This window comes from Solanum dulcamara, chromosome 3 (assembly GCF_947179165.1).
Source record: "Solanum dulcamara chromosome 3, daSolDulc1.2, whole genome shotgun sequence".
Classification (NCBI taxonomy): domain Eukaryota; kingdom Viridiplantae; phylum Streptophyta; class Magnoliopsida; order Solanales; family Solanaceae; genus Solanum; species Solanum dulcamara.
The window spans coordinates 80823881-80850808 of record NC_077239.1 but is presented as its reverse complement, the minus strand read 5'-3'; the positions used below and the strand labels follow the sequence as shown (position 1 = coordinate 80850808).

Genomic DNA, 26928 nt, shown 5'->3' with positions numbered 1-26928 from the left:
TGATCCAAGATTAAGTGATTTACTTAATTTCACGAATGATGCAAGTATTTCTTATCATATTCTATCATCTAAACCTGAAAGATGAACAAGCCTTGTATACATATAAAAAGTTTATTACTTGGGTATTATAAGAGCTAACTGTAGTTTACCATGACAACAGAGTCTGGCTGGGTTCTTATAAACAGTCACTGTTGCTGCATTATAAGGTGACAATACAACATGTGCAATGCTAAAAAGTTCACCTTTCTCAAGTGCAAACTGCCATTCCCTCAAAGTAATATGGAACCAATCCTTTGTCACTGATCTAGTTGCCTTTACTTCTATATACTCATTACCTGCCACAAGAAGGTCGTAAGGAAGCCCCGTCTCATAAGTTTCATTAACCCATTTCACAAAAGGCTTGCCAAATTTCCCCACGAAGTAATTGAATGCAGCAGATTCTCCCAGTCTGCCAGTTAACAATGCCTGTTGAGGATCAACCATGCCAAAAGAGAACTGAACTCTTTCTCTCGTGTCAAAGGAATTATAGCTCAGGTCTTGTTGTGCTGTCACATTATTAATTGCTGGATTCACAGTAGAAGGCACCAGCACATTATGTACATGACCGGAGAATCTGCCAGTTAACAATGCCTGTTGAGGATAACCCATGCCTATGGAAGATTGACCTCTTTCTTTGATATCAAATGAACTATAATTCAGGTTTTGTGGTGCAGTCACATTATAAGGAGCGCCACTTGCAGCATTGATAGTAGAAGTTACGAGCACATTACATACATGATCAGTATCTCGTGAACCTAGAAAAGCTGCAGCAGATGCTGGATCATTGCGACCTTGACTTATCTCAGTTGACGCCAGAACAGATGTTTCTGCTATAACTTCTTCAACAGTCCCCTCCTTTCTTGGTTGGATGTCACTAGCTTCCTGTGTTTTCATAACACTTGCATGAGAATCACAGAAACCATGTCCAGTTTTACCGTCAGCAGTGGGTGCTGGATCATTGTGACCACAAGTGATCTCAGTTGGAGCCGGAGCAGATGTTTCTGCCATAACTCCTTCAACAGTCTCCTCCTTTCTTGGTTGGATATCACTGTCTGCCTGTGTCTTCATATGACTTGCATGAGAACCATAGAAACCATGATCAGTTTTCCCATTAGTGGGTACTGGATCATTGCGAACACAAATGATCTGAGTAGGAGTCAGAGCAGATGTTTCTTCTATAACTTCTTCAATAGTCTCCTCCCTCCTTGGTTCAATGCACCTGGCTGCCTGTGTCTTCATAACACTTGCACAAGAACCACAGAAACCATGGTCACTTTTCCAGTCTGCACGGGATGTTGGATGATTGCGACCACAAGTGATCTCAGTTGGAGTCAGAACAGATGTTTCTGCTATAACTTCTTCAACAGTCTCCTCCTTACTTGAAAGGATGCCACCGACTGCCTGCCTCTTGCTAGCACTTGCACGAGAAGCGTGGAAACTGTCATTAGTTTTGTAGTCTACAGGGGCTATTGGATCGTTGCGAACACAAGTGATCTGAGTTGGAGCCTGAGCAGATGTTTCTATAATTTCTTCGATAGTCTCTTCCTTCCTTGGTTGGATGCTACTAGCGGCCTGTGTCTTCATAGCACTTGCATAAGAGTCGTGGACACCATGATCAGTTTTCCTAGGTGAGCAATTTGAGCTGCCTCCAGGTTTCTGCTTGAAATTCAGTGTGTTTGTCTCACCAATTGTTTTAGGAGCACAACTAGTCATCAGCCATGTCACACTATCAGTTGACAATGGAATGTTCGCAAGTGACCAAGCAGATTCACCTACAGGAAGCTTGGGCATTTTCTGGCTATTCAAAATGAAAAACTCAATTTGCTCCTCAGTGGAACCTGACTTTGCCATTGCCGTGATCATATGAAGAAAGTTTGCCAAGTGCAAGTCAGGAGCTCTAGAATGGAATAAACGAGAAATCTCCATGAATATTGAATGAGAATCTGATTCTCGTGTGGCATACAAGATGTTTCCCTGTGAAAGAGTGAATATGAACAAGTTATCCATATATTTGTTTAACTGTTTAATAAGGGATAAGATTTAAATGACAACTAAGTAGACAGAGACCACATACAAAAAACATATACCAAAAATATGTGTTGTCTATTATTTTTTTCCTCTTTAATGAGCAACAAGAAGTAATCATTTTTCTTGAAAGTAAAACTATTTTTTCCTTTTGACGATGGTGTCAAGGCCATCTTTCACACCAGGCAACCTGCCCACCATTAGAGCAAGCTCAAGAAGAAAAAGTAGAAGAAATAAACAAGAGTATATTAGAAGTATGCGTTAGAGTCTTGGAATATGCAGAAAGCAGTCTTAATTTCATATATTTCAAAAACTGACTCTTAGTTTTGTATTTAGTCCCCCACAAAACGTCAGTAGTGATAACTGACTGAAAAAATCAATAGTAATCCTTTTTTCTTAAAAGGTCCAACTAATTCTTTTTGGACAGAGGTGTCGAGAACAGCTTGCCAACAGCTCAGCTAATTCACAGAGCAACTTGCTACAACCCACAAGCCAAGAAGTTGTGTAATCAGGCTAGAGAAGATGGGTCCACAATGAGTGTTATAGAGGAGATTCGAACCTAGGATCCCCAAGTTGTTACTCCTCTAAGCTTTAGGGACCCAGTTATCCCAATGGGGACAGATTTTAATGAAAATTCAAGTACAATACAAGCTTTTCAAAAGAGAAAAATCTCAAGTATGAAACATTCCATCGATAAAAGAATCCATAGATGCTGGCGTGATTAAGATACCTCTAGCAGACAACTGCACTCAAACTGCTTCTCTGATTCTATGTGGACACTTTTAATAACATTCTTGTGGAACAACTTTTCAACGACAACGATCTGTAGGCATCTCAAGTTCTCAAATACAGACTGGCTGAGCTGCGAATACTTGTCTGTGTAAATGTTATATATATATCGTTGAGCATATGGAAGAGCCCAGTTAACCATTGAAGCTATAAAACAAGTGTCTGTTGGACCATCATATATGATTTCACGCGTTACAACCTGCAAAAGAGAGGTTAACGTTGAGAAAAATTGGGACTAATGGCACCTTTTTTATAGTAGGATGGTACAAAAGTATTGAATAGTATGGGAAAATATTTATGGAAGTGGACACAATTTGGAACAACCCAAAATAGTAAATAGGACAATCACTATAGAACAAAGGAAGTAACTGAGTTCCTATATAAATGTTCCAAAGTGGAAAGAAACCGTATAGATTATAATACTTGATACACATTTGAACTAGAAAAAAATTAGTGTCGGATTTCAGAAGTTGATAAATATCAAGATCTAAATTGTGTTGAAGGACTTTCTTTTCCTTCATACAACATCTATTCGTTTTCTGGATCAAGTTGTCAGCTGCTATTTCAAATGAAAGAAATCATCATACCAGAATTTTAAGAATTCATTCATACCTCCACCAAAAGATAATTAGATTGAAAAATGGAAATGGAAATCAATTAAGCAGATGAACTACTATTGCTCTTTTGGTGCCCATTGCCAGTCATTAGATTAGCTAAGTTATAATAGTAGAGTGGTTAATCTTATTTGCTCAAATATTTGAGTTGTGTAAGACCTGACAACTTCAAGGATAAAAGAGCCATTTGGAGCCTTATTTCCCTGACATCCAACCATGAACCAACTTCAAATCATTATAATTACCATTATCAGCTTAAGCATTACATATCAGGAATTTCCAAGAAGTTACAACTCGTAACTACTACGTCCACCCAAAGTATTACATAATTCCTATACAAGAATTAAATTAATGAGTCTTCGGCTTTATTTTGGACATCGATCAGCTAACTTTTGAACAGTGTTTTTAAAAATGAAAAGCACAGAGGAACAACAAGGTCCTAGGGGCTTGAAGCGAAAACCAAAAAGTGAGCGTGCACTTCTTTGAAGTAAAGTCCACAGTTGTAGAAAATTTTTAAAAATACTAAAAAGGTATGAAGTTAAAACTATAAAAATCAATTTATGATTAAAGTAACTAATCTCAACATCCAATATATAATAATGTTGATATAAATCCAACTTTTCAAAGTTGAGATTCAAAGAGCTGACTGCTTTTTGTTAGGATTATATGTCATTGTTTGAAGCAATTAAAAAGTCATGTAAAAACAATTACACAATACAAAATCGATGACACATAAACAATAAAAAAGTGCTTTAGTTTATTTGGGATGGTCATAGTAAAAAAAAACCCTTCTATTTGACCAAATAGATAGTAAAGTTCAAGTTAATTGGGAAGAAAGGCAGAAAATCATAAACTACGTGCAATGAAAAATGGAGCAGAGTGATTTGTTAATGTAGGAGAGTCCAGTGGGAATATATTTCATCTCTCTCAGAAATATATAGTCTTTATTCGATATGCATGTGGACAAGAATGAAAGGAGAGGAAGGGTGTAACTTAGCTTACCTCGGAAAGAGAAGGAATATTTAATCTACGCAGGAAGATCGAAACTTTTGTTCGGAGAATTTCCTTTTCCTCATCATTGAGTTTCCCAAAGTAGAGAAAGTTAATATTATCAAAATGCTCAAATTCCGTTCTTAACTCATCATCATCACACCAACAGATGATCCCAAAGGATTGGTTGAGAGATACCCATTTATTTTTTGCAGTGGGAAGAATCAGATACTGCTTTTCCTTGAGACTCTTTTCCAAGAAATCAACATCTTCAAATCTCAAAGAGCCAGATTTTAGCTCATCAGCCCACTTGAGAAATATATGGAAAACCTGAAAAGCAAGCGTGCAATCATTCTTAACCTCAGAGACTAATCAAAACCTGGCTTTGTTAGCAGAAAATTCATTTTACCTACTATGACCAAGTTTATTAGAAAGATGGCTTACTTTCTTAGCTTCTTGCGAAGGCAAAGCACCTGCAGACAAATGCAGCAATATTTGAAGGTATCCATGGAAATGAGGCAACTCATCCACTCCACATCTATTAACAAAAAAGTCATGAAGGCCTGGGTACAAGCTACATAATATTCTGGTAACAGGATGTTGTTGCACAAATTTCGTATTGACCATCTTCACTTGGTCCACAGAACCAGTTGAATCACACCAAAAGACTTCTTTAAGTGACAACAGAACACCAGGTACAGCATCTTCAAGTGAAGCACCAAACTGACAAGGGACAAACACACAAGGCCCATCACATAATTCTTCAACCACTTTTCTCTCTGAAGTATTCATCCTATTCCACATGAATGTGTAAAATCTGGACATTTGTGACACACTGAAAAAAGAATTAAATGGATGAGTGTTCAAGTTCAAAATAATGATGAGAAGAAGATCTCACGATGGACATGCTTAAACCTTTAGAATTTTCTATTTCGTTTAGTCATTCAGGACCCTAAATTGTTGAAAGGGAACATGTTATGGCTTGACAGTGCTTGACCATTGCTGATATTGCATCATTCAAGTCATGATTAAACATTGAAAGAGGCAATCACTAGACAATATATTTGTTCTAGCTTTCCTTATTTTCTTGTAGACAGAGAATAGTTACCTCTCCAAGACAGGCATTACATTTAAGGGAAACAGGAGCACACAAAAAAAATATCATTCTGAGCTCAATGTCAGCCTCTCACGTAGACAGGTACGAGCAGCAATATCAGTAGTGCTTTCTCACTAAAAATTCTGTAGCCATGCTTTCGGTTTATCAAGAAAAACTGAGTCCATTTTTTAAGGGTTTCAGTAGGACTAACAAATGACAATGTTGGGGAAAACAATATAAACAGGACTCAAATGGCCATCTTAACGAGTTTGACTAGGCTTCAATGTCCTAAATGAATGTAGTTATTGTACACTATGATCATCACTTAAAAAGAAAAGAAAAAGAAAGAGAAATGACCATCGATTAATCAGAGATAGAAGACCACTACCACCAACCTTAGTATGTGATATATGTGACCAATTCATGCAGCATACACAGTTTATATTTTTTTGATTAAAAAAAATAAAAAATACAAACTGTGTATGCTGCATGAATTGGTCACATATATCATATACTAAGGTTGGTGGTAGTGGTCTTCTATCTCTGATTAATCGATGGTCATTTCTCTTTCTTTTGTATTTTAGTTGACTAATTCTTATTTAAATCCACAGGAAAAGAAATAGCTGAAACAATAAAACAATGTTTTTTCAGTAAATGAAAACATAAACCATCTTGCTGTTTTCACTTCACTTTCTGCTGAAGGAAGATCAAATACCTAGCTCTCAACAGAGCTTTAGCTCTCCAAACTTTAAGAATTGCTAGAGTGTCATCGACTGTAACTTGGGTTTTCAAACCAAGAGCTGTTATCAACCTTTCACTTCTCACCTGTCCCACAAAAAGAAGCATTAGCTCTAACTAAGAGCGGTGATAAGGAAAGTCAAACCAAATTCAAGCTAAAATCACAACCAAAAATATGTTTTTGGTCCTACCCTATACCAGGAAGAAGATAAAGTAATATCATTAAGGTACTATCACATATCAATGGAACATAAATAAAAACAAGCATTTCATAAATGGGAACTAGCACAAAATAAAGGATCTTCACAACAAGCAAATGTTGGCTAAAAATAGAACAATAATTGAGCATAATAGAAAAATCACAAACGAAATCTAACATGTCCTGGAAGTCAATTTAACTCAAGCTGGCTTCTCAGTCATACGGTTCTCTAACCAAAACCAGAGAAAAGGTTGTGATAGTGAAAACAAAACAGTGAAACTAAACCAGAAAATAACATAAAATAAAGCTAGACCCTTTTTCTTTTCTTTTGTGATAACCAAGAAATGCGCTGTTTTCTAGATACGGAACCCAGTGGATAATGGACCTAACCAAACCTTCTACACTTATTTACCAGATTGGTTCACCAGCAAGATTCAAGCTCGTAACATGTGCCTAGGCTACAACACATCCCACATTGTTCTACTTATGCCACTGAACCAAGCCTTGGATGGCATAAGATAAATCATGTTTAAGCTGTCCACTAATTTAATTCTCTACCACAGAAATAATATTGCACAAATTAGAAAAGTTAGTTCATTGTACCAGTATATGTGAAAAATCAACCACATCATATTTTTAGTATGGTCTAAGCTGTTATTAGTAGATACACATATAAACAATCATTGACATGAAAAATTAGGAGGTCAAAGCTCCTCGCAGAAATGTTTCGCTGACAAGACAAATTACCAGGTTAAGTAACTTCTTCAGATAAAACTCTAGGACTGTTTTGTAAATCATCCCAATAGCTGTTAAAATAAGCCTGAGGTTAACCTTTTTTACTTTTCTTCTCGGTTATTTTCTTTTGGTAGTGTTAGACCAACAAAATCCTCAAAAGTGTGATGAGTACTAAATATACAATTAAACGACACTGATTTAAGACATTCTAATTGGGACTCAAGATCTCTACCTCAAACTCAGTCAATACCACTAACCTTGGGAACAGTATAAGGAACATTATCACCAAAAATTGAGCGCACAGCCTCGCAATCATGGAATAACTCCCTTGGACAGTGGAGCTCATTATCAAGAGTTGATGCTATCCATCGAATATCACAGAGGATTCTGCTGAATGCTGAATCAAAAATTTTCCTTTCTCCATTAGAAGTGAAATAGAAGCCAGTAACCTTATCACTGAAGTAATCATCCCACAATCTATCAAGTACCTCCAAGAGGTACTTGCATTTTTCCGTGTCACGAATAGAAGACAGTTGTAACAGCATATTGACAAATTCTTCTGACACCCAATCTTTTGCAATTGATCCTATGGGGATCAAATCTTTATCCCATGTCACATTCATGGGAAGAGGGCATACATCAGACATACTTTTCTCAACTTCACGAACCTGTACAAAATCACCGATTCCCATTTCCTGGAAAAACTTTCGCCATTTTAATACACCTCCAGATAACATTCTGTTGATAGGATGCTTTAAGTACATATCTTCAATTTCATGCCATGTAAGATCTAATCCTTGAATTAATCGCCTCATATCTATGGGATTTCTATATTCTTTGCTGAAATGGATGGGAACCTCTACAGGACGCCTGCAGCCATGATTAGTCAAAATAAAGACATTGTCACGCAATTCCCTGATAATCTGTTCTTTTTCTAATTGGCAGTCGCAGCAACTTGACTGTAAGTGGAACATCAAGAAAGCAAGATACTCGGTCATTATTTCTTTATGTTCTTGTTCATTTTGCTCTCTGTAAAGATAAGGTAGAATATGTATCTTTACTATTTGATGTGCCGATAACTGCTGGACACCAACTCTGTACAGCATCATAGAAACATTATCTACTACTGATGATCCACAGCATGATGTGCCAAGAGCAGCAGCAGCAGAAAGAAGTGCAGAACTCACAGTTCTAACACTAGCATACAATCTTGGGAAAGTTTCTGGTGCATACACATCATTAATTGTGGTACCCAGTGAATGAAAATGCAACCAAACTGCGCCTTCATCCAAAGATCCATATTTACCATCTGAAAGGGGTATAAATGGAATTTTCCTAAGGTCCTTCATGAGATCTGATTCTGTCCCAAAACCTGCTAAGTCTTTCCCAACTGACAACAATGTATAGACAGTGTTTAACCATGAAGATAACCAACCCAAACCCATTGACCTTAGACCATCTTTTGAAGAGCATAGAGAAGTTATAACCTGAAGTAGAACCTTCAGTCCGTACTCCTCAACCCCAAGAACCCGAGCTAATGAATCTGGTAGAATTATATCCTTATGCATGAATCCAACACCAAGATGCTTGCGAAGCAGGCTATCAGGTAAGAGCTTACGAGACTCTTCCGTCCAATTGCGCAAAACTTTGCATGGAGCAACCCATTCAGTTCCTGCACCTTCTACTATCAAACAGTTTGACATGCGTAATCTAGAAAGAATCATCTGAGGAAGACTAGAAAAGAAACCGTGGCCCTTCCCTACAAGGGGAACAAAGCTCATATATGTTGTAACACCCTTTGCTAAATTGTCCCTGAAACCCGGCATATTACAAAATGACCTCTCGGAACTAACAAATAAGCCAGGAAACTCTGACAACAGCCACTGGTTCCAAGCATAATTACCATTAGCTTCATCTCTAGATGACGGCAGTACAAAATCACCCTGAAGTTTATACTTTAGGCCATACTTTCTGAGAGGAAGAAATGCAAAATATAGGCTGTTGCTGTGGAGTTCTGGACATTGACATACACAAGAGTCACAATGGCAAAAAGCACTGCCACGCACTTCACTGATAATTTGCTCCTTTTCTAATTGACAGTCAGGGCAACTCGATTGCAAGTGGAACATCAAGAAGGCAACATACTCAGGCATCATGTCTCTCTGTCCTCCATTTTGTACTTGGTTGAGAGATGGTAGAATATGCTTCTTTACTATTTGATGTGCCGATAACCGTTGAACACCAGCTCTATACAGCATCCTCATAACATTATCGGCAATTGATGATTCAGAGTATGATGTGCCGAAAGCAGCAGCAGCAGAAAGAAGTGCAGAACTCACAGTTCTAAGACTAGCATGCAATCTTGGGAAGGTTTCTGGTGCATAGTCACCATCAATCGTAGTTCTTGTTGAATCAAAATGCAACCAAATTACGCCTTCATCTAGTGATCCATATTTACCGTCTGAAAGGGGAATAAATGGAATTTTCCTAAGGTCCTTCACGAGATCCAATTCTGTCCCAAAACCTGCTAAGTCTTGCTCTTGCCCATTTGTCAACAATGTATAAACCGTGTTTAACCATGAAGATAACCATCTCAAACCCATTGACTTTAGGCCATCTTCTGAAGAGCATAGAGAAGACATAACCTGAAATAGAACCTTCAGCCCATACTCCTCAACTCCAAGAGCCCGAGCTAATAGATCTGGTAGAACTATATCTTTATGCAAGAATCCAACCCCAAGATGACTGCGAAGCAAGCTATCAGGCAAGAGCTTACGAGACTCTTCTGTCCAACTGCGCAAAACTTTGCATGGAGCAACCCATTCATTTTCCATACCTTCTACTATCAAGCAGTTTGACATGCGTAACTTAGAAAGAATCATCTGAGGAAGACTGGAAAAGAAACCATGATCCTCCCCTACAAGGGGAACAAAGCTCATATAAGCTGTAATACCCTTTGCTGGATTATCCCTAGGACATGGCATACAAAAGGACCTCTCAGCACTAACAAACAAGCCAGGAAACTCTGAAAACAGCCACTCGTTCTGAGCACTATCACCATCAACTTCATCTCTAGATGAAGGCAGCACAAAATCACCCTGAAGTTTATACTTCAGGCCATACTTTCTCAGAGGAAGAAATGCAAAAAATAGGCTGTTGATATGGAGTTCTGGACAATGACATATACAAGAGTCGCATTGACAAAAAGCATTGTCACGTATTTCTCTGATAATTTGCTCCTTTTCTGATTTACAGTTGCGGCAACTCGATTGCAAGTGGAACATCAAGAAGGCAACATACTCTGTCATTAAGTGTCTACACCCTTCTCCATTTTTCTCACTGTAGAGAGATGGCAGAATATGCTTGTTTACTATTTCATGTGTCGATAACCGTTGGACACCAGCTCTGTACAGCATCTTAATAACATTATCTACTTCTGATGATTCACAGTTTGATGTGCCAAGAGTAGCAGCAGCAGAAAGAAGTGCAGGACTCACGGTTCTGAGACTAGCATGCAATCTGGGGAAAGTTTCTGGCACATAGTCACCATCAATTGTAGTGCCCATTGGATCAAACTGCAACCAAATTGCACCTTCATCAAGTGATCCATAATTACCATCTGAAAGGGGAATAAATGGAATTTTCTGAAGGCCCTTCATGAGATCTGATTCTGTCTCAAAACCTGCTAAGTCTTTCCCATTTGACAACAATGCATAAACCGCGTTTAACCATGCAGATAACCATCCCAAACCCATTAACTTTAGACCATCTTCTGAAGAGCATAGAGAAGTTATAACCTGAATTAGAGCCTTCAGTCCGTACTCCATGATTCCAAGAGCCCTGGCTAATAAATCTGATAAAACAATATCTCTGTGCAAGAATCCAACCCCAAGATGCTTGCGAAGTAAGCTATCAGGCAAAAGGTTACGAGACTCTTCTGTCCAATTTCGCAGAACTTTGCATGGAGCAACCCATTCAGTTTCTGTGCCTTCTAGTATCAAGCAGTTTGACATGCATAATGTAGAAAGAACCATCTGAGGAAGACTAGAAAAGCAACCATGACCCTCCCCTACAACGGGAACAAAGCTCATATATGCTGTAACACCCTTTGCTGGATTATTCCTAAAACATGGAAGATCACAAAATGACCTTTGCGTACTAGCAAATAAGCCAGGGAACTCTGACAACAGCCACTGGTTCCAAGCACTATCACTAGTAATTTCATCTCTAGATGAAGGGACTACAAAATCCCCGTGAAGTTTATACTTCAGGCCATACTTTCTCAGAGGAAGAAATGCAAAAAACAGGCTGTTGCTATGGAGTTCTGGACATTGACATATGCAAGAGTCACATTGGCAAAAAGCATTGTCATGCACTTCTCTGATGATCTGCTCCTTTTCTGATTGACAGTCGGGGCAACTCGATTGCAAGTGGAACATAAAGAAGGCAAGATCCTCAGTCATTATTTCTCTATGGCTTCGTCCATTCTGCTCTCTGTAGAGAGATGGTACAATATGCTTTTTTGCTATTTGATGAGCCGATAACGGCTGGACACCAGCTCTATACAGAATCCTGGTAACATTATCTAATATTGATGATTCACAGTGTGATGTGCCAAGAGCAGCAGCAGCAGAAAGAAGTGCAGAACTCACTGTTCTAAGACTAGCGAACAGTCTTGGGAAAGTTTCTGCTGCATACTTATCATCAATTGTAGGTCCCAGTGGATCAAGATGCAACCAAATTACTCCTTCATCCAGTGATCCATACTTACCGTCCGAAAGGGGAATAAATGGAATTTTCCAGAGGTCATTCATGAGATCTGTTGCTGAACGAAAACCTGCTGAGCTTTCACTATTTAATAACAAAGTATATACAGTGTTTAACCACTCACATAACCATCCCAAACCCATTGACTTTAGACCATCTTCTGAAGAGCATAAAGAAGTCATAACCTGAAATAGAACTTTCAGTCCATACTTCTCAATCCCTAGGGCCATGGCTAACAAATCTGGTAAGATTATATCTTTATGCAAGAACCCCAAACCAAGATGCTTACAAAGCAAGCTATCAGGCAAGAGCTTACGAGATTCTTCCGTCCAATTGCTCAAAACTCTGCATGGAGCAACCCATTCATTTTCTGTACCTTCTAGTAACAAGCAGTTTGACGTGCGTAATCTAGAAAGAATCATCCGAGGAAGACCAGAAAAAAAACCATGAACGTCTCCTACAAGGGGAACGAAGCTCATATAAGCTGCAACGCCTTTTGCTGGATTATCCCTAAAACATGGTAGATCACAAAATGACCTCTCAGCACTAACAAACAAGCTAGGGAACTCTGACAACAACCACTGGTTCCAAGGACTATCACCATCAACTCCTTCCCTGGACGAAGGGAGTACAAAGTCGCCCTGAAGTATAAACTTCAAGCCATACTTTCTCAGAGGGAGGAATGAAAAAACAGGTTGTTGGTCCAGGTGTGGGTTGTAGCATCCATCAATTGTTTCCTGCAATGTAAACGCTATGGAAATTTCTGTTGTTGGCGTATCAGGACGAATAGTGTCAGCCCGTAATTTCTGGGATACGACATAACAAGTCATTTTCTCCTCTCCAAAGGAAACCTTAATAATACCATTTCCCACAACTTCTTTCCTCATAACAATAATAGATTCACTTAACATATTTCGAAATTTGATACAGTGAAGACGGTGAAGAAAAAGTAGTAATGATGGATGAAGATCAGCAAACATTGATATAATATTCTTTCCACTGGACCTTTCCAAGAGAGTTGATCTCAAGGGAAGCAATATGCATGTCTTCCAATGATTGCAATCCGAATCTGATGATGCCAATCTGGTATAGAAGTCAATGTCACACGGAGGAACAACAGTTGGCAAAACAAAACCTATCTGCCCATTGGTGATGTCAAACTTAATATGGAAGCCATTGGAATGAATCTCTGGAGCATCAGTGACCTGTAAAAACAAAACAGAAAGTTTAGCTAAAGACAGCTTGTAGACATTATGGCCACCGCACGGACAAGGCACACCAGTAACTTGAGTTCAGACACTTGGAACAGAGACAGCTGGTAAAGTTGAAAAAATATTGAAATCAGAAAGCATTGAAAAAATGCTACACCACAGACAGGACTGGCTATTTCAGAAGGCAATAATAACACAAAACACAGCCAAAAGTATGAGCAAGCAAGTAAATCTAGTTTCTCCATCGGCATTTTGAAATAGCATGACAAAACTATACAAACCCAATACAGGTAGAAAAATAAAAATGACTCACCCACAATTAATTGTCAGAACATACTTTATTCTGTCACCTAGAGATGCTGAGTTTCTATAGCAATTATCATATTCGGTCAGCTAGTGGTTCACAGAGAAGGAAATTTTCTGGATTAGCTTTGTGCAGCCGCTGGCGTGAAAGAGCAGTTACTTGTGCAAGCATATGAAGCAGGCTCATGAATGTAAATATTCTCGCTATTCTAGCTGATCAAACTGGAAGTGAGAAAAATGTTCAAGTGGCACCTATTGCAGCAGCTTGTACTATTGGCAAAGCTACTTGCCATAGTCTCTTCTATACCAAAGTATGAGTTGGGTAGTTATGTATTGATCAGCCATTCATTTGAAAAGGTAAAAAACTAAAAGGCTTTTAACCTCTAATGCAACATAAAGTAAGAACGCAGTGAGTGATGCATGGGTTAGATGCAAACCTTGAGTTCGAACCCTGTCATAGACAAAAGCCTGGCATTTAAGTGGAGAGGCTATAGGGGTGAGTCCATTATCCACCCAGTATTAAACCTTGCCCCAGCTGTCCCTCAGACATGAGGTGCAACAAACTAAAAGTAAAAGTACATTGCTGTCTAAATGCTAGACATCCACGATGTTTATCATGTTTTTACCACTTATTCCTGACAGCTACAAATGAAAAGGTCCGATTTGTGTAGAAAGAGTAGGCCACAGTTCTAGTGTTAAGCAGTCCTCTCAGCATTTCTTATAGGCATTACTTACTGCCAAAACTTTTTGATAATACATACAAATTCTGTAAGGAACTAAATAAAATTCACCAAAGGTTTTGTGCGTATTACCCGGAATACTGACTTGAAACCAATGCCTTTCTTGCCAATGTATCCAGCATTGCGTCCTTTCTTAGTAGAGTTCCCAACATCACAGAGTGCTCTGATGTCATCAGCAGAAAAACCACGTTCATTGTTTAGAACAATAATGGCTTTATCCTGAAGAATGAAAGTCAAACTGGGCTCTACAGTCTCAGGGTAGGTATTATCATCAGCATTCTGCACCTGAATTAGCATGCCATTTAAAAGGAAGCAATCAGTTTTGTTCATGCTTTGGACTGCTAAAATGCACAGTGCACTCCATCTTATTTAACTCTATCATAAAAAGCTATTAGAATTCCTAATAAGAGAAATTCTAGTGATAACAAAATTGCAGAACCAAAAGATCTTACTCTAGAGCAAACGAAAGATAATAGAGAGTAATAAGGTAATCAACATTCAAGATTACTCCACTTTGAGATGTCTAGTCACCTCACTGAGAAGTGGTTACACTGCAGTAAGTTCAACACAAGCAGTCAGGAAGCATTTCATAAAACTCAAGGTACAAAGCCAACGAGTTAATAAGGTTAATCAGGACGATACAGTGGATTCATTATTTAAGAAAAAAATGCACCCAAAGACTTGTTATTGGGTACTGAGCCACATAATTGCTCTAAGACATAGTTGCAACTTGCACCCAACTGCCTGTTATGCAAAAAATGAAAATTTTATATTCAACACACTAACATTTTTCAAGTGTCCACATCCCTGTTAATCAAATAAAAGAATTTATCTCCCAGCATCAAGTTTTTCCAATATTTAATGAAGCTTAAGAACAGTAGTATATGCATATGTGTTGGATTATTCCAAGTTGTATAGATAGTCAGTAAAGTAGTAGATGCATATGTGTTGTATTATTCCAAGTTGTATAGATAGTCAGTAAACTTTGTTAGATACCTATGAATGACTTAACTTGAGTTATATGAACAACTTGTACATTCTTCGACACCGTCTTGGTGTCTAATAATGAAATTGTTAGACTTCTCAGAAAAAAACATTCAAACCTTCCATCAGAATTGGGTGGGATTACGTTCTTATAGCCTATATGGACAACGTTGTGTTTTAATAGGTATCTATCTTCTCCCTATAAGGCCATGGTAGGTGCCGTATCAGAACTGACCTTTTTTCACCACCTTCTTAACCTTTCTAGTGTTCCAACTTTTGCCTACCTTCTTCATGTTCCATCTACAAACCATCTAGGTAGTTCCATTTTGCTAAATATTTATCATTTTAGTTATTTTACACATCTGTTAACTGCAGGTAAGTGTAGGTCTAATTCATGTAATTGTTCTCTCTAACTCCAACTTACTTCCTCCAATGAAGCACCACAACAACCTTTGTATTATGATCGACATCAAACCTCCTTTCTTAACCACATTGAATTGTGAGTTTACAAATATAACCCAACACAGCAATGATTCGGATATACAATGAATTGAGAAAACATGAACAGACAAGAACAAGGTGAAGTATACAGACCAGCTCAAGGATAAAATGTGAATCCTGTGAATACAACTCCTGTGAAAGACAATGAAGTGCTCTCCCCAAGCGAGCATGCTGCTTCTTCAACAATGCACTTTCAACTAGTGATTGATCAGGCTGCAGACCGAATTCTTCTTGTTGAATAGATTCAATAACCCTGGCACCAGAACACTCAAGCTCACATGAGGGCATTTTGGCATAACCAGCCAAATCATCAAGAGGAACATCAGTTACAATAGCAGAGCAGCAGGCTTCTTGATTTTCATTTTGCCGCATTGGATCGGGTGAGAGGCTAATTCTACTTCTAGACAAGGGATATTTGTTTGACAGTACATGCATAATGGTTGAGTCTATGCTAAGGTCAAGCTCTGTGACTCCCAAGCATGATGATCCAGAAGACATTAACAAGCTAGAGGCAGAACTGGAACTCAATTTCTGTTTATCGTCAACCCAGTCCATTATGCCAAGCAACATTCCAACTCGATGAAGCATAAGACGCTGCTCGAAGTGTTCACATTCCCCTAAGATAGCTGAAGGAGCATCTTTGACAAATGGCTGCAATCCTGCAAGCAATATGTCTGCAGCAAAACAGTAAAACTCAACTGGCAGATAGCCCAGACAATCAAGTACAAATCTTGACACAAAAGACACGGCACTATCCATCCTATCGCTCCTCAGTACCTTGCTGCTTTTAGTGAATGTACTTCTATCATTTATAACCTGTCTATGCAGAAATTTAGTATGCTTGAGGGGATTCTGTGATTTTATTTCCTCATACTGTTCAATTAAAACTTCAAATGCATGACGTGCATGGCATTTTAGGAGTGAAAGAGGAACACGTTTTTCACCACCATATAAGACCAAAAGTGATAACAGTTTGACAGCCGTATCAAAAGGATTTCCTTGCAGCAGTACATTTAGAAAAGAATCAACAGTGGCTGAATGATCAACACGGAAAACCTTCCCACATGCAGTCACCAAATATAACAACTCTTTGGTACTTACCTCGTTCAACAGCCAACCCACAAGAGAACCTAGAGAAGGAGCAAAGACAACGTCCCAATGTGACCACAAGTTCAAATCTATCAACATTGGAGCGTTTAGCAAGACCTTCATGGCTTCTTTGGACATCACTATACAAGCTCCGTGTCCTTCACCATTCTCTAAACCCATTTTCTCTAACATATTTTTGTGAAATCTTCCTACTACATCTTCCTTGAGCAATGTTTCAGAGAATACAACAGATTTTAAGGTCATATCACCTTTATGTATCTTCATAAAACCCTCTACACCCATCATTAAGTCACTTCCAGCTACTTTTAAACAGACTAAAGGAAATTGTCTCATTAGTAAGTCAGAAATTCTTCGCTTGCCTACTTTTTCAGTCTCCCATAAGCACTGTGACGCCTGAGATAACAACAGATCAAACTGATAATCAAGCATTGAAGGTACCAGAGAAGTATTCTCATGCATGTCACCTGTTAAGCACCTTGATAAAGTATGACTAAACAGGTGCATATTTTTCTCCAGGAAGGACCAGATATCCCCATAACCAAGTGACTCAAATTGCTTGACAGAAAACTGCTCTGTCAACCAAGATTCAAGCTTGCAAAACTTATTCAATAGGAATAAGAACTTCTCATGGTATGAACTTGCAGTGGACCAGGCATCATCATCACCCTCAAAATATGTAGAAATTTTACCAATTATGTCCCCAACGGTAACACCTATGCAATCATTCAAATTGATGGAAAAGTAAGCAATCCACTGGAGAAAGGGTACAACAACAACAACAACAACAACCCACTGGAGAAAGGGTAAACAGGAAAAACTCCAAAAGAAAATTTAATGAAAAATCAGAGCATAGAGACGTTAGTCATGTTAACTTATCAAAAGAGAGAATTTAATCATGGTATTAGCAGATTAAAGAGAAAAAAGTTCTTTTCTGAGAAAGGCAGGTAATAGCAGGCTTTTTTTGCATCTGTTTAGCTAGACAAACATAACAGTGAGACTATCAGAATGCACTTTGCAAAGCTATTCAAAAACACTACTTGAATCTAGCGGAGTCATGCATTATCAAACGTAAATCTTCAGCCAATCAGAAAAGAGATATTCAGGCTAGACACTTCTAATTTCAGGTACCTCACACTTCTTTCCCCTTTTTCATTTTCAAATAGTGGCTGAACGCATATTATATACAAGAATTTTGAAGAGAAAACCCTGACGATAAGTTACGATTTCTTATAGGTAAAAAAATCTCAGTGGTGGACTTTCACACACCAAGAGCCTCTCAGAGTGATTGGAAACACCTCTTTCAGGTGATTCAACCTCAATGCATATGGAATTAGCACAATTTTCAGCGCCTGTGCTGGTTAACTCACATTGGTTAAACGTTTGGGGATTATTGTTCAAACTATCCAACATCCCATGTTTAATAGATGTAACCTGCAAAGTCACATTATACTCATATAAGCAAAAGATATATAAGAGATATTTAAGGCAAGAAACTAATGAGTAAAATCACAGGAAGTAGAACGCCACTAGGGGACAACTGCCAGCATAAGAGAGAATTAAAAAAGGTTATGCATTTGAAAGAGGTTTACTCAAACACAAAAGAATTCTACATCTTCCATGAACAAGCAGATATCCCTCAGGTTTCTAAAGTTCATTAATTACTAACACAACTGATCAGTAAACTTACAGCAACTTGAAGCAACCCACAAAATGGAAATGATGAAAACATGGCTGTCACTTCAGCTTTCTTCTTCACCGTATAGAACTGAAGCATCCTTTCAAGAACCTAAACTAGAAAGAAAAAGTGACTGAAGTCAGCATGTGATTTCAGACTGTCAACATATGAGGGATGGTCAATATACCAATAGCATATGCTTAAAAGAGCCCAAAACGCAAAAACAAAAAAAAGAAAAAATATAGTTGCTAAATCACAATAATATTGTGAGAAGCAGGTGACGGGATAAAAGTTAATATATGAAAAGAACAAGTCAGCTTTTTAATATCATTGTAAATCCTATAAGACTTAGCAACATCCAAATTTTCCCATTCTACCCGAACCTTTGTTGATGTTAGACTAAATAATTGATTATTGCAGAAACAGAGGTGTATACAAAGAATATGATAGAGTACATATGAACCGGTTTTGTCAAAACTCTCCCCGGACACTCCTAAACTCCAAAGCTAGATGCAAATTCAATGATGTGCTTCGCCTTATTAAGCAAAGGTAGAGAGCAGGCACCAAGACGCAAAGGCATGCGCTTCATCGCCCAGGGGCTCTACCCTGAAGAGAGTGACACTAATAAAAACATTTCACCTAATTGTAATTTTCTCAATTCTTTTGTCTACATAATGTGGTGAATAATAGTTATGATTCTTGAATGTTCCTTCAATTGCACCTGTTTAATTAAAGCCCATGCTTTATTAGCATTAATATGCATTAAATTTACATCAGATACAGTATATCTTTGTCTTGCTTGCAGAAGCTGGGAAGTTGAGCCAAGTTATGCAGTACTCCAATAATTCCTAATGTGAATCTTATGAAATACTGAGATACATGAGGTTAGTTGGGAGTTTAAACTATCTAACTATGACTCGTCCAAATATTGTTTTTGCAGTAAGTGTCGTTATCCAGTTCATGTATGCACCTAAAGTCAAACATTGGACAACTCTTGCATATACCTATATTATTTAGAAGGAGCTCCTAGACTTGACATATTATATAGTTATTATGGGCATTCTCGCATTGAGTTTTGTAGAGGTGGATTAGGCTAAATTCAAAATTGATAGAAGATTTACTACCGACTACTGTGTCTTTATCAGTGGGAGCTTGATATCATAGAGAAGCAAGAAGCAAAATGTTGTATCTCGGTCCAGTGCGAAATCCTAGTACAAAGCTATGGCACAGGCCACATGTGAGATCATGTGGATACATCATCTTTTAATTGAAATTAGGTTGAAACATCCAACTCCAGCAAAACTTTGGTGTGAAAACCAAGTTCTCTCCACAAGCCTCAAATCCAGGTATCATGAAAGAACCAAACATATTGAGTTGACCGTCATTTTATTCATGAGGAGACTAAGGAAAACTTGAATAGGGCTCGAGTTGATTACCTTTGAAACAAGCTGGGCATGATAGAAATCTATGCTCCAACTTAGGGGAACTATTACAGAATTTGTATTTACTAGGTTAAAGTTGTCTTTCCTGGTATATACATACCTGATTTCAAGGGATTTAGAGATCCAATTTCCCTAGTTAGGACATTCTTGATATGTATACTGTATATACTATTGTATGCTGTGAGAAATACATAAGAAATTATTCTCCCATCTCTCTCGATTACACATATAAACAAATAAATAATGTATACAATAGTCTTCCCTCTCAATCAAACATGAGGGGGAGGTTGCCCAAGCAAAAGTGCCCTTGCCTCCAACATAGAGTCACCAAAGGAAAACGTATAGAAATGCCACTATTGACTCTTGTACAGGAGCTTGTAGTAGGGTAGGCTAGGGTAGGTTAGGGTAGATGCAAATTATCATATTAAAAGAATAACAAAAAAGAGCACACATTTCTGATAAAGGCTTCCAAAAGCAACATCATGATATTCAATGCAGTGATATATTCCAACCGTGTCTCAAGTTAGGTGTCCTATTCCAGTTTGTCAATAATTGTAATGTACGAGTTCAAGTTTTACAGTGTTCCAAATGAAAGTAGATCTTAAAAGCATAGATAAATTTACTTTTTGTAGAAGGTGAACCTTTTTCAGTATAGAAGTGGAAAACATGACACCATTTGGATGAACATTCTTGAAAAAGTCTTGAATGGAAAAAGTTCTCCTTTTAGGAAAGTGGGCAGTGGCACAATGTAAAGACAATCCAAACTAGAAAATAGGCCAGTTAACTTGGGACAGTATTATATCTAACAGCGTAGGATAACTTCATTTCTCCACGAGACCGGAAAAACAGCAAAAACTGCATAATTGATACCTCGTCTATATCGTTTGTCCGGCATGCCTCTTTCCAAGTGTTAACAAACATCTTAATTGAATCATTGCCTTGTGGAAAATCACTTGAATCATTTGAGTCTTGATTCCCCAACTGAGAATTTTTTGTTCCCTTCCTACTAGTAAAAGGTTTTGTCTGAACCACTTTTCTTTTGACTACTTTGTTTGAAGCCATGGGACTCTGAATATAATCAAGTTTTCGTTTTCTCTTGGATTGCTCGATTTCACGCTTGATCTTATCCAAAAGGGTGAGAAAGGTACTCTCAGATTGCCTAATATCCTTACTATATTCCAAACCCAGTAGCATCATTTCTTCAGATGTTGATGGGTAAGGACATATGCTTGGTCGCTCTGAATTTTTTATGTTTCCAGTTTCATCCTGATTGACATCACTGTTCGGATCTTCTGAATCTGATGATATAAATCTTGTGTGTTTACCACAAAATTCCCCATTAGCTGAGGAAAATGATGTGGTGCGCTCAGAGATGGAAATGAAATTCTCATCCAACTCAACTTCAGCTTTCAAACCAAGTGGCATCATTTCAACAGATGCTGATGGGTAAGGACATACGCGTGGTTCCTCTGAACTTTTAATGTTTTCAGTTTCATCCTGATCATTGTCACTGCTTGTATCTTCTGAATCTGATGATATGGAAATGAAATTCTTATCTAACTGCTTCTTCTGTGCAGATAGAATAGGACGTTTCCTAATAATTTTACTGGACTCTTTTTCCTCTGTATGCATATATTTGTTCTTCACACTAGTTTCGAACTGCCTTGCTTGCTGGATGAATGTAATATGCATCCTGAAAGGAACAAGGAAGGAGTAGAGATGAGGAAATACTAATGATCAGACTCTGAGATAGCAGAAGAAGCATGAGTAACATGTCTTTAGAGAATATAGAACACGTTAATGAAGTTTTGAATAAGACAAGAAAAAGGATAAAGCCATTCTCCACCAAGATTAACTAAATTTCAGCAAGCTTCGTATATTCACACTGAAAGATCAGATGTAATACAAATATGTGGCAAAGATAACTATTTAATTTTTTAAAAGATGGGATAAAGGTCTCAAAGGAGGAAGTTGCATCTTGACATTTTAGTTATATCATGTCTCAATTAGTCATCACCACAATCGGATATCACATCCAAACTTCATAAAGTACAATAACTAACTGGAACGTATGATTCATCATGGTCTGGAAAAAAATCATAGAAGAAAAAGAAGGAAAATACAGAACTTAACAACTCTGCTTATGCACTAAGGAAATTTATGTTGGCTAAAAAGAGAAATTTCAGTCATACATTTCTCAATTAATCCACCACCAGGACATCCAATAACTAACTGGAACATTTGATTCATCATGGTTCAAGAAAATTTATAGAAGAAAAAGAAACCTCAGAACTTCAGCTCTGCAAAGACACTAAGGAAATTTATGTTGGCTAAAAGGTGAATCTACTACTGAAAGGAAATTTATGTTGGCTAAAAGATAATGCTAAATTACAAAGATAGAAGACCAATCCTTCCATAATATCAAAAATAAAGGGAAAACCATATAGCAGCACGCCAAACTGTCTTCCTCTCTCTTTATGTTGACAAGGACCTGATGATCTTTTCATTACTGCAACAAGATGTGCTAATAATCTAAAAAGTGATCCATGCAAATAGAACACACGTGGAAGAATGCAAAGAGAACCGTAAAACAAACAAAGAACAATTGAAGAAACAAAAAAAGCATCATAATCTGCAACTCCTGGAGAAAACTGGAAGATAGCATTTCATTTATCTCCTACCCTCATCATTGAGATAATCCACAATCAAATTAGGAACTTTTATTCAGCAAGTCAAACAAAAACTCTTTGAAGAAAAGAAAAAGGTATAAATATTCCTACAGTATTTTAAGTGAATTATTGAGAGAGAGGGGAAACAAGAAGCAAAGAACCTGACTTATAAGTTTGAACTCTGGAGTGCAACATCAATCATGACAGGAACATGAACTTTCAAGAGTTAGCATTAAACAAAATTGTTGTAAGGGGTTAATAGCATCTCTCTCTCCGAGTGTATTATCAGTAATATCACATGTGTAATTTGTGTATACTTGATTGAATAGAACTATCCCCCCCCCCCATTATCTAGTAAAATTTCCTTTTCCGTGCTTTCTTCTTTTGTTTTCAAACAAGCCTCCTAATGAGTTATGAAACAGAAATACAAAGTCCCCTTAAAAGAAACTATGTCATGCATTGTACAGAGGTTTCCTTTCTAATTCCTTAGTATCATCTTAGTGCTAAGTTGATTTGCCTTATTAATTTATTATATACATATGTGTGTGTGTGTGATTACCCTTCCAAGAAAAAGGTTCTATATACCATGCAGGAGGTTTGTATTCTTCTCTCCTATTTACATATTCACATTTATACAACAAATATCGTTGATAGAATCTCCTAATCAGTATTTAAGGCTAGGTGTCTTCTACAGCTTTTTAGTTGGAGTAATTATGCGCCTGTAAATGATGTAGTTTCTTTGGTAGATTTCAGTTGCTCTCTGAGCCCGGCTTGACTCCTTTTGCTTTTGGTTAGCTCCCAATGCTTATAGAACATTTTATCTTTAGAGCTAACATCACTTTTGTAATCTTTGAATCTTCTTGATGCCAGCAGTACAACATTTTACTTCATAAAAAATATCGTTAATAAATAACTAAAGCAGGAACGAAAAAAAATAAAAGAAATTTTGAGGAACACTTTTGACAAATTTCCAAAATGGTGAAAAATGAAGAAAAAATCATGAACAGAGAATTAATTCTTTTGAATTTTTAACTAATTCCTCACACCCCAATTTATGATCTTCATAGGTTTAAGCATTAATATATTCTACAAATATCAAATTGCACGTAAATCAGATTTTGTATGGGAGAAAATATAGAACATACCCCAAGCTCTGAATACGCACCCCAAGCTTATCTCTGGATCCAACAGACTTCTTCTCGGCAATGAAGTTCAAAAGTTCATCTATTTTCATATCCGTGCTTCCATTACCATCCATAAACTCAGAAAGGAAGGACATTATCTCCTCATTCGTTATTTTAAAAACTTCTGACACGCCAGGATTTACAGAAAAGTAATGAATGATAAGCGGATGTTTCAGCAGAGGACCCAATTCCAGCACTTCAAACTGATCAATTCCCTCATTCTTGCATATGGCAACTTCCAAATCATACAATGTAGTAATTCTTAGAACAGCGACAAAGCAGTGGATGAAAGCAACAATCTAGGGAAGTAGAGATTGGGAGATAAATATTAGTATTCCAGAGAATATCTCAAATGGAAAGTAAAAAAGGCAAATAAATCATCCAACTATAAATTTAATTAACAGCCATGCAACAAAATACATAATGGCACTAATGATTGATGATTCCCAGTGCTTCACTCCAATTTCAAATTGCTTTGAGAAGATTGATTTTTTACCTCTTCTCTTCAACTTGAAAATAATGCACCCCACACCTCATTTTAAGGGTTGGAGTTGGAAATAGAATGCTGCTTAAGGGGTCAAATGGCACATCAACGGATGTAAAAGACCAAAACCAGTGCATATACTGCATTTGAATAAAATCAAAAGGAAGTACAGGGTAAAAGAACTGCATTTGGATAATATTCATAACAACCCTGCTGGTCTGAAAAATCAAAGAACCACATGGCAAACTCATTTTGCCTTAATATTTCTAATGAAAGAAGTAAAACAGATACAGAAAGCAGGGTTATAATGCTTAATCAATAAGAGTACATGAAAGTTGAAACTGAATGCTTTATCATGTGAGAACATTTTATATTCCACGTTAAAGCACTGTTGCTTATTAAATCTTGAGGGAAAAAACATAGAAGTAGCTCAACAAGGTTAGCAAATTCAATTTTTTTGATATATGCTAAGCTAATAAACTTGGCTTGTGTGAGCTTATTCACATTGCCTGTCTCAAACTCACAAGTGTAAAACTAATTGATTTATGATGAATTCTCACATTACAAAATTGAATTTTTGAATTTAACATCATTCAAATATAACAAATAGATAGTAGGAATTCAAACCATTCAACACTAACAAGCTTGAGATTGGGACATTGTTGTATATAGTAGGTTGATATATTTGCTTCCAAATGTCAAAGAAATAATGGATATGACAGACTAAAGTTCATCATAGTCTAAAAACATTTTTCTTTTGATAGAGTAATAAAATTTCATTAAGAAAGGCATGACTACCGGTATACAAGATGTATACCAAAAGGTAGATAAACCTCACAAAGATGTACTCCCTTTATCCCAAAATAAGTCACTTCAGCAAAAAGAAATTGTTCTAAAATAAGTGTCAACCTTAGGAATCAAAACAAAAATTAGTAAGTTTTTCCAATTTTACTTTTGTGTTAAAAAACTACTTATTTAGTGCTCAATTCTCAAAAAACATTTAATAAATAGAGGTTACACAGTAAACTATACCTTTTATTTATTATTTTTCTTAACGGAGAAAAAGTGACACTTATTTTGGACGAGCATTAAAACACGAAGATGTACCTTCCCTTCGATAAGTATGAGGCTGTAGAGAGAGGGTACTTGCTGCATTTGGACACCCAAAGACTCCCAAGAATCAGCTTTAACTATAGCCAAAGCAGCTTGAGAAACTTTCCAAGCAGATACATTTTCACCCGCCTCTATAAGGTCTTGTCGCACCTTCTTTACAGCCCTATCAACTTTGAGAACAATCTCACCAGCATTGAAGGAACTCTTAGCCTGAGGCGGTGGCGGAGGAGGAGGAGGAGGCCGCTGGAATTGGAACCTCGGGTTCGGTTGGACCGGAAAACTCCGAAAGTTAGGATTTTGAACCGGAAAATTAGGGTTGTTTGAAGGATGGAACATATTTGGGGATTGAGGATGATGATTAACATGAGGGCTTTGATACCCTAGTGGTGGTGGTGGTGGTAGCGCCGCCCCGTTCCATCCGCCGCCTCTGCCGGTGTACGGTGATTCTGCACCGCGCCAGCTGCTGCCTCCGCTGTTGTACGTTGGCTGTATCCCGCGCCAGCCGTTGTACGGTGGTTCTGCTCCGCGCCAGCCGCCGCCTGCACCGCCGTTGTACGGTGGCTGTCTGTACATTATAGAAAAGGGTTTAAGAATATCTCTGACATGCAAAATTGAGAAGTAATGATTGTTGACTCATTTGACAGCTGACAAAAGTAAAAGAGAGTGGACCTTTTATACTGACAAATGGGCTTTGACTATGTATATCTAGAGTAGCAATCTGTGCTTCATTTTTATTTTACGTATTTTCTTAAAAAACAATAATTAATATGTATATTTTATTATAATATTTATATTAATTAATGTGTAATTTTATTTCTAATTATTTTAGAATAATTCTTCTTTTTTGCAATTTTGGGATGGAGAAAATATTATTTATGTCCCAATCTACATGAAGGTATTAGACTGATCATGAAATTTAAAAGAAACGGAAGAAATTTTAAAACTTAAGGGGTAAAAATAAATCATAAAAAAATTTGTGGATATAAATCATCCTTATTTCCTCTTTCAAGTTAGGTGCTCTTTGCTTGGAATCAAAGAGGGGTCTTCATTGGAATCGATGCTAGTAATTAAGTTGAACATTCGAAAAGTTTTAAATAAGAAGTATTATTAAGGGTAAAATGAAAAGTTTAGATTTAATTGTTACTAAATATAGAAAAATATCATTTTTTTGAATTATTTAAAAAAACATCACATAAATTGAGGCTGAAAGAACATATATCTTCTACTAAATGTTAGAGGGATAAGAACCTTTGGGGTTATTTGGTTATAACAATCGTGGGTAATTCAAATATAAAATTTGAGATTAAATTTATTCGTGTGTTAAGTTATGAATATCAATTAAAACTAATATAAAGCTCATATCAAAATCTTAAGATTTCTATTCCATATAAACGGTGAAATTATAATCGGCATAACCATGTTTGAAAACTTACGATTTTTTGCTTTATAATATATACAAATTAATAGGATAAAAATTAGTAATATATGAATTAGTATTACCCATAAAATATTTTTTTATC

General features: G+C 37.2%; 1 protein-coding gene across 3 annotated transcripts; it reads right to left on the bottom strand.

Annotated features, from left to right (window-relative positions):
- Positions 1 to 17: 17 nt before the first annotated feature.
- On the bottom strand, positions 18 to 26065 carry LOC129883281 (protein NO VEIN-like). 3 transcript variants are annotated; one of them, XM_055957922.1, is made up of 13 exons: positions 25403 to 26065; positions 23773 to 24110; positions 20829 to 21651; positions 18529 to 18627; positions 18209 to 18272; positions 15825 to 17554; positions 14319 to 14531; positions 7483 to 13197; positions 6269 to 6378; positions 4902 to 5292; positions 4470 to 4787; positions 2795 to 3052; positions 18 to 2013 (listed from the first exon to the last, which is right to left on the bottom strand). In XM_055957922.1, the coding sequence occupies exons 1-13, from the start codon at positions 25979 to 25981 to the stop codon at positions 115 to 117; spliced, it is 12537 nt and encodes a 4178-aa protein (XP_055813897.1). In that variant the 5' UTR covers positions 25982 to 26065; the 3' UTR covers positions 18 to 114. The 3 variants fall into 3 exon arrangements, with proteins under 3 accessions (XP_055813897.1, XP_055813898.1, XP_055813899.1); XM_055957923.1 differs by lacking the exon at positions 25403 to 26065 and having other exon boundaries at positions 19 to 2013; positions 23793 to 23867; XM_055957924.1 differs by lacking the exons at positions 23773 to 24110; positions 25403 to 26065 and having other exon boundaries at positions 20 to 2013; positions 18529 to 18632; positions 20829 to 20916.
- Positions 26066 to 26928: the final 863 nt, after the last annotated feature.

Excerpts from the sequence above, each read along its gene's own strand:
- LOC129883281 (XM_055957922.1), bottom strand. The coding sequence starts at position 25,981 with ATGTACAGACAGCCACCGTACAACGGCGGTGCAGGCGGCGGCTGGCGC. Across the intron at positions 21,652-23,772 it reads GTGCGTATTCAGAGCTTGGG|GATGCATATTACATTCATCC; the intron begins GTATGTTCTATA and ends TGTTCCTTTCAG. Across the intron at positions 13,198-14,318 it reads GTTTCAAGTCAGTATTCCGG|GTCACTGATGCTCCAGAGAT; the intron begins GTAATACGCACA and ends TTGTTTTTACAG.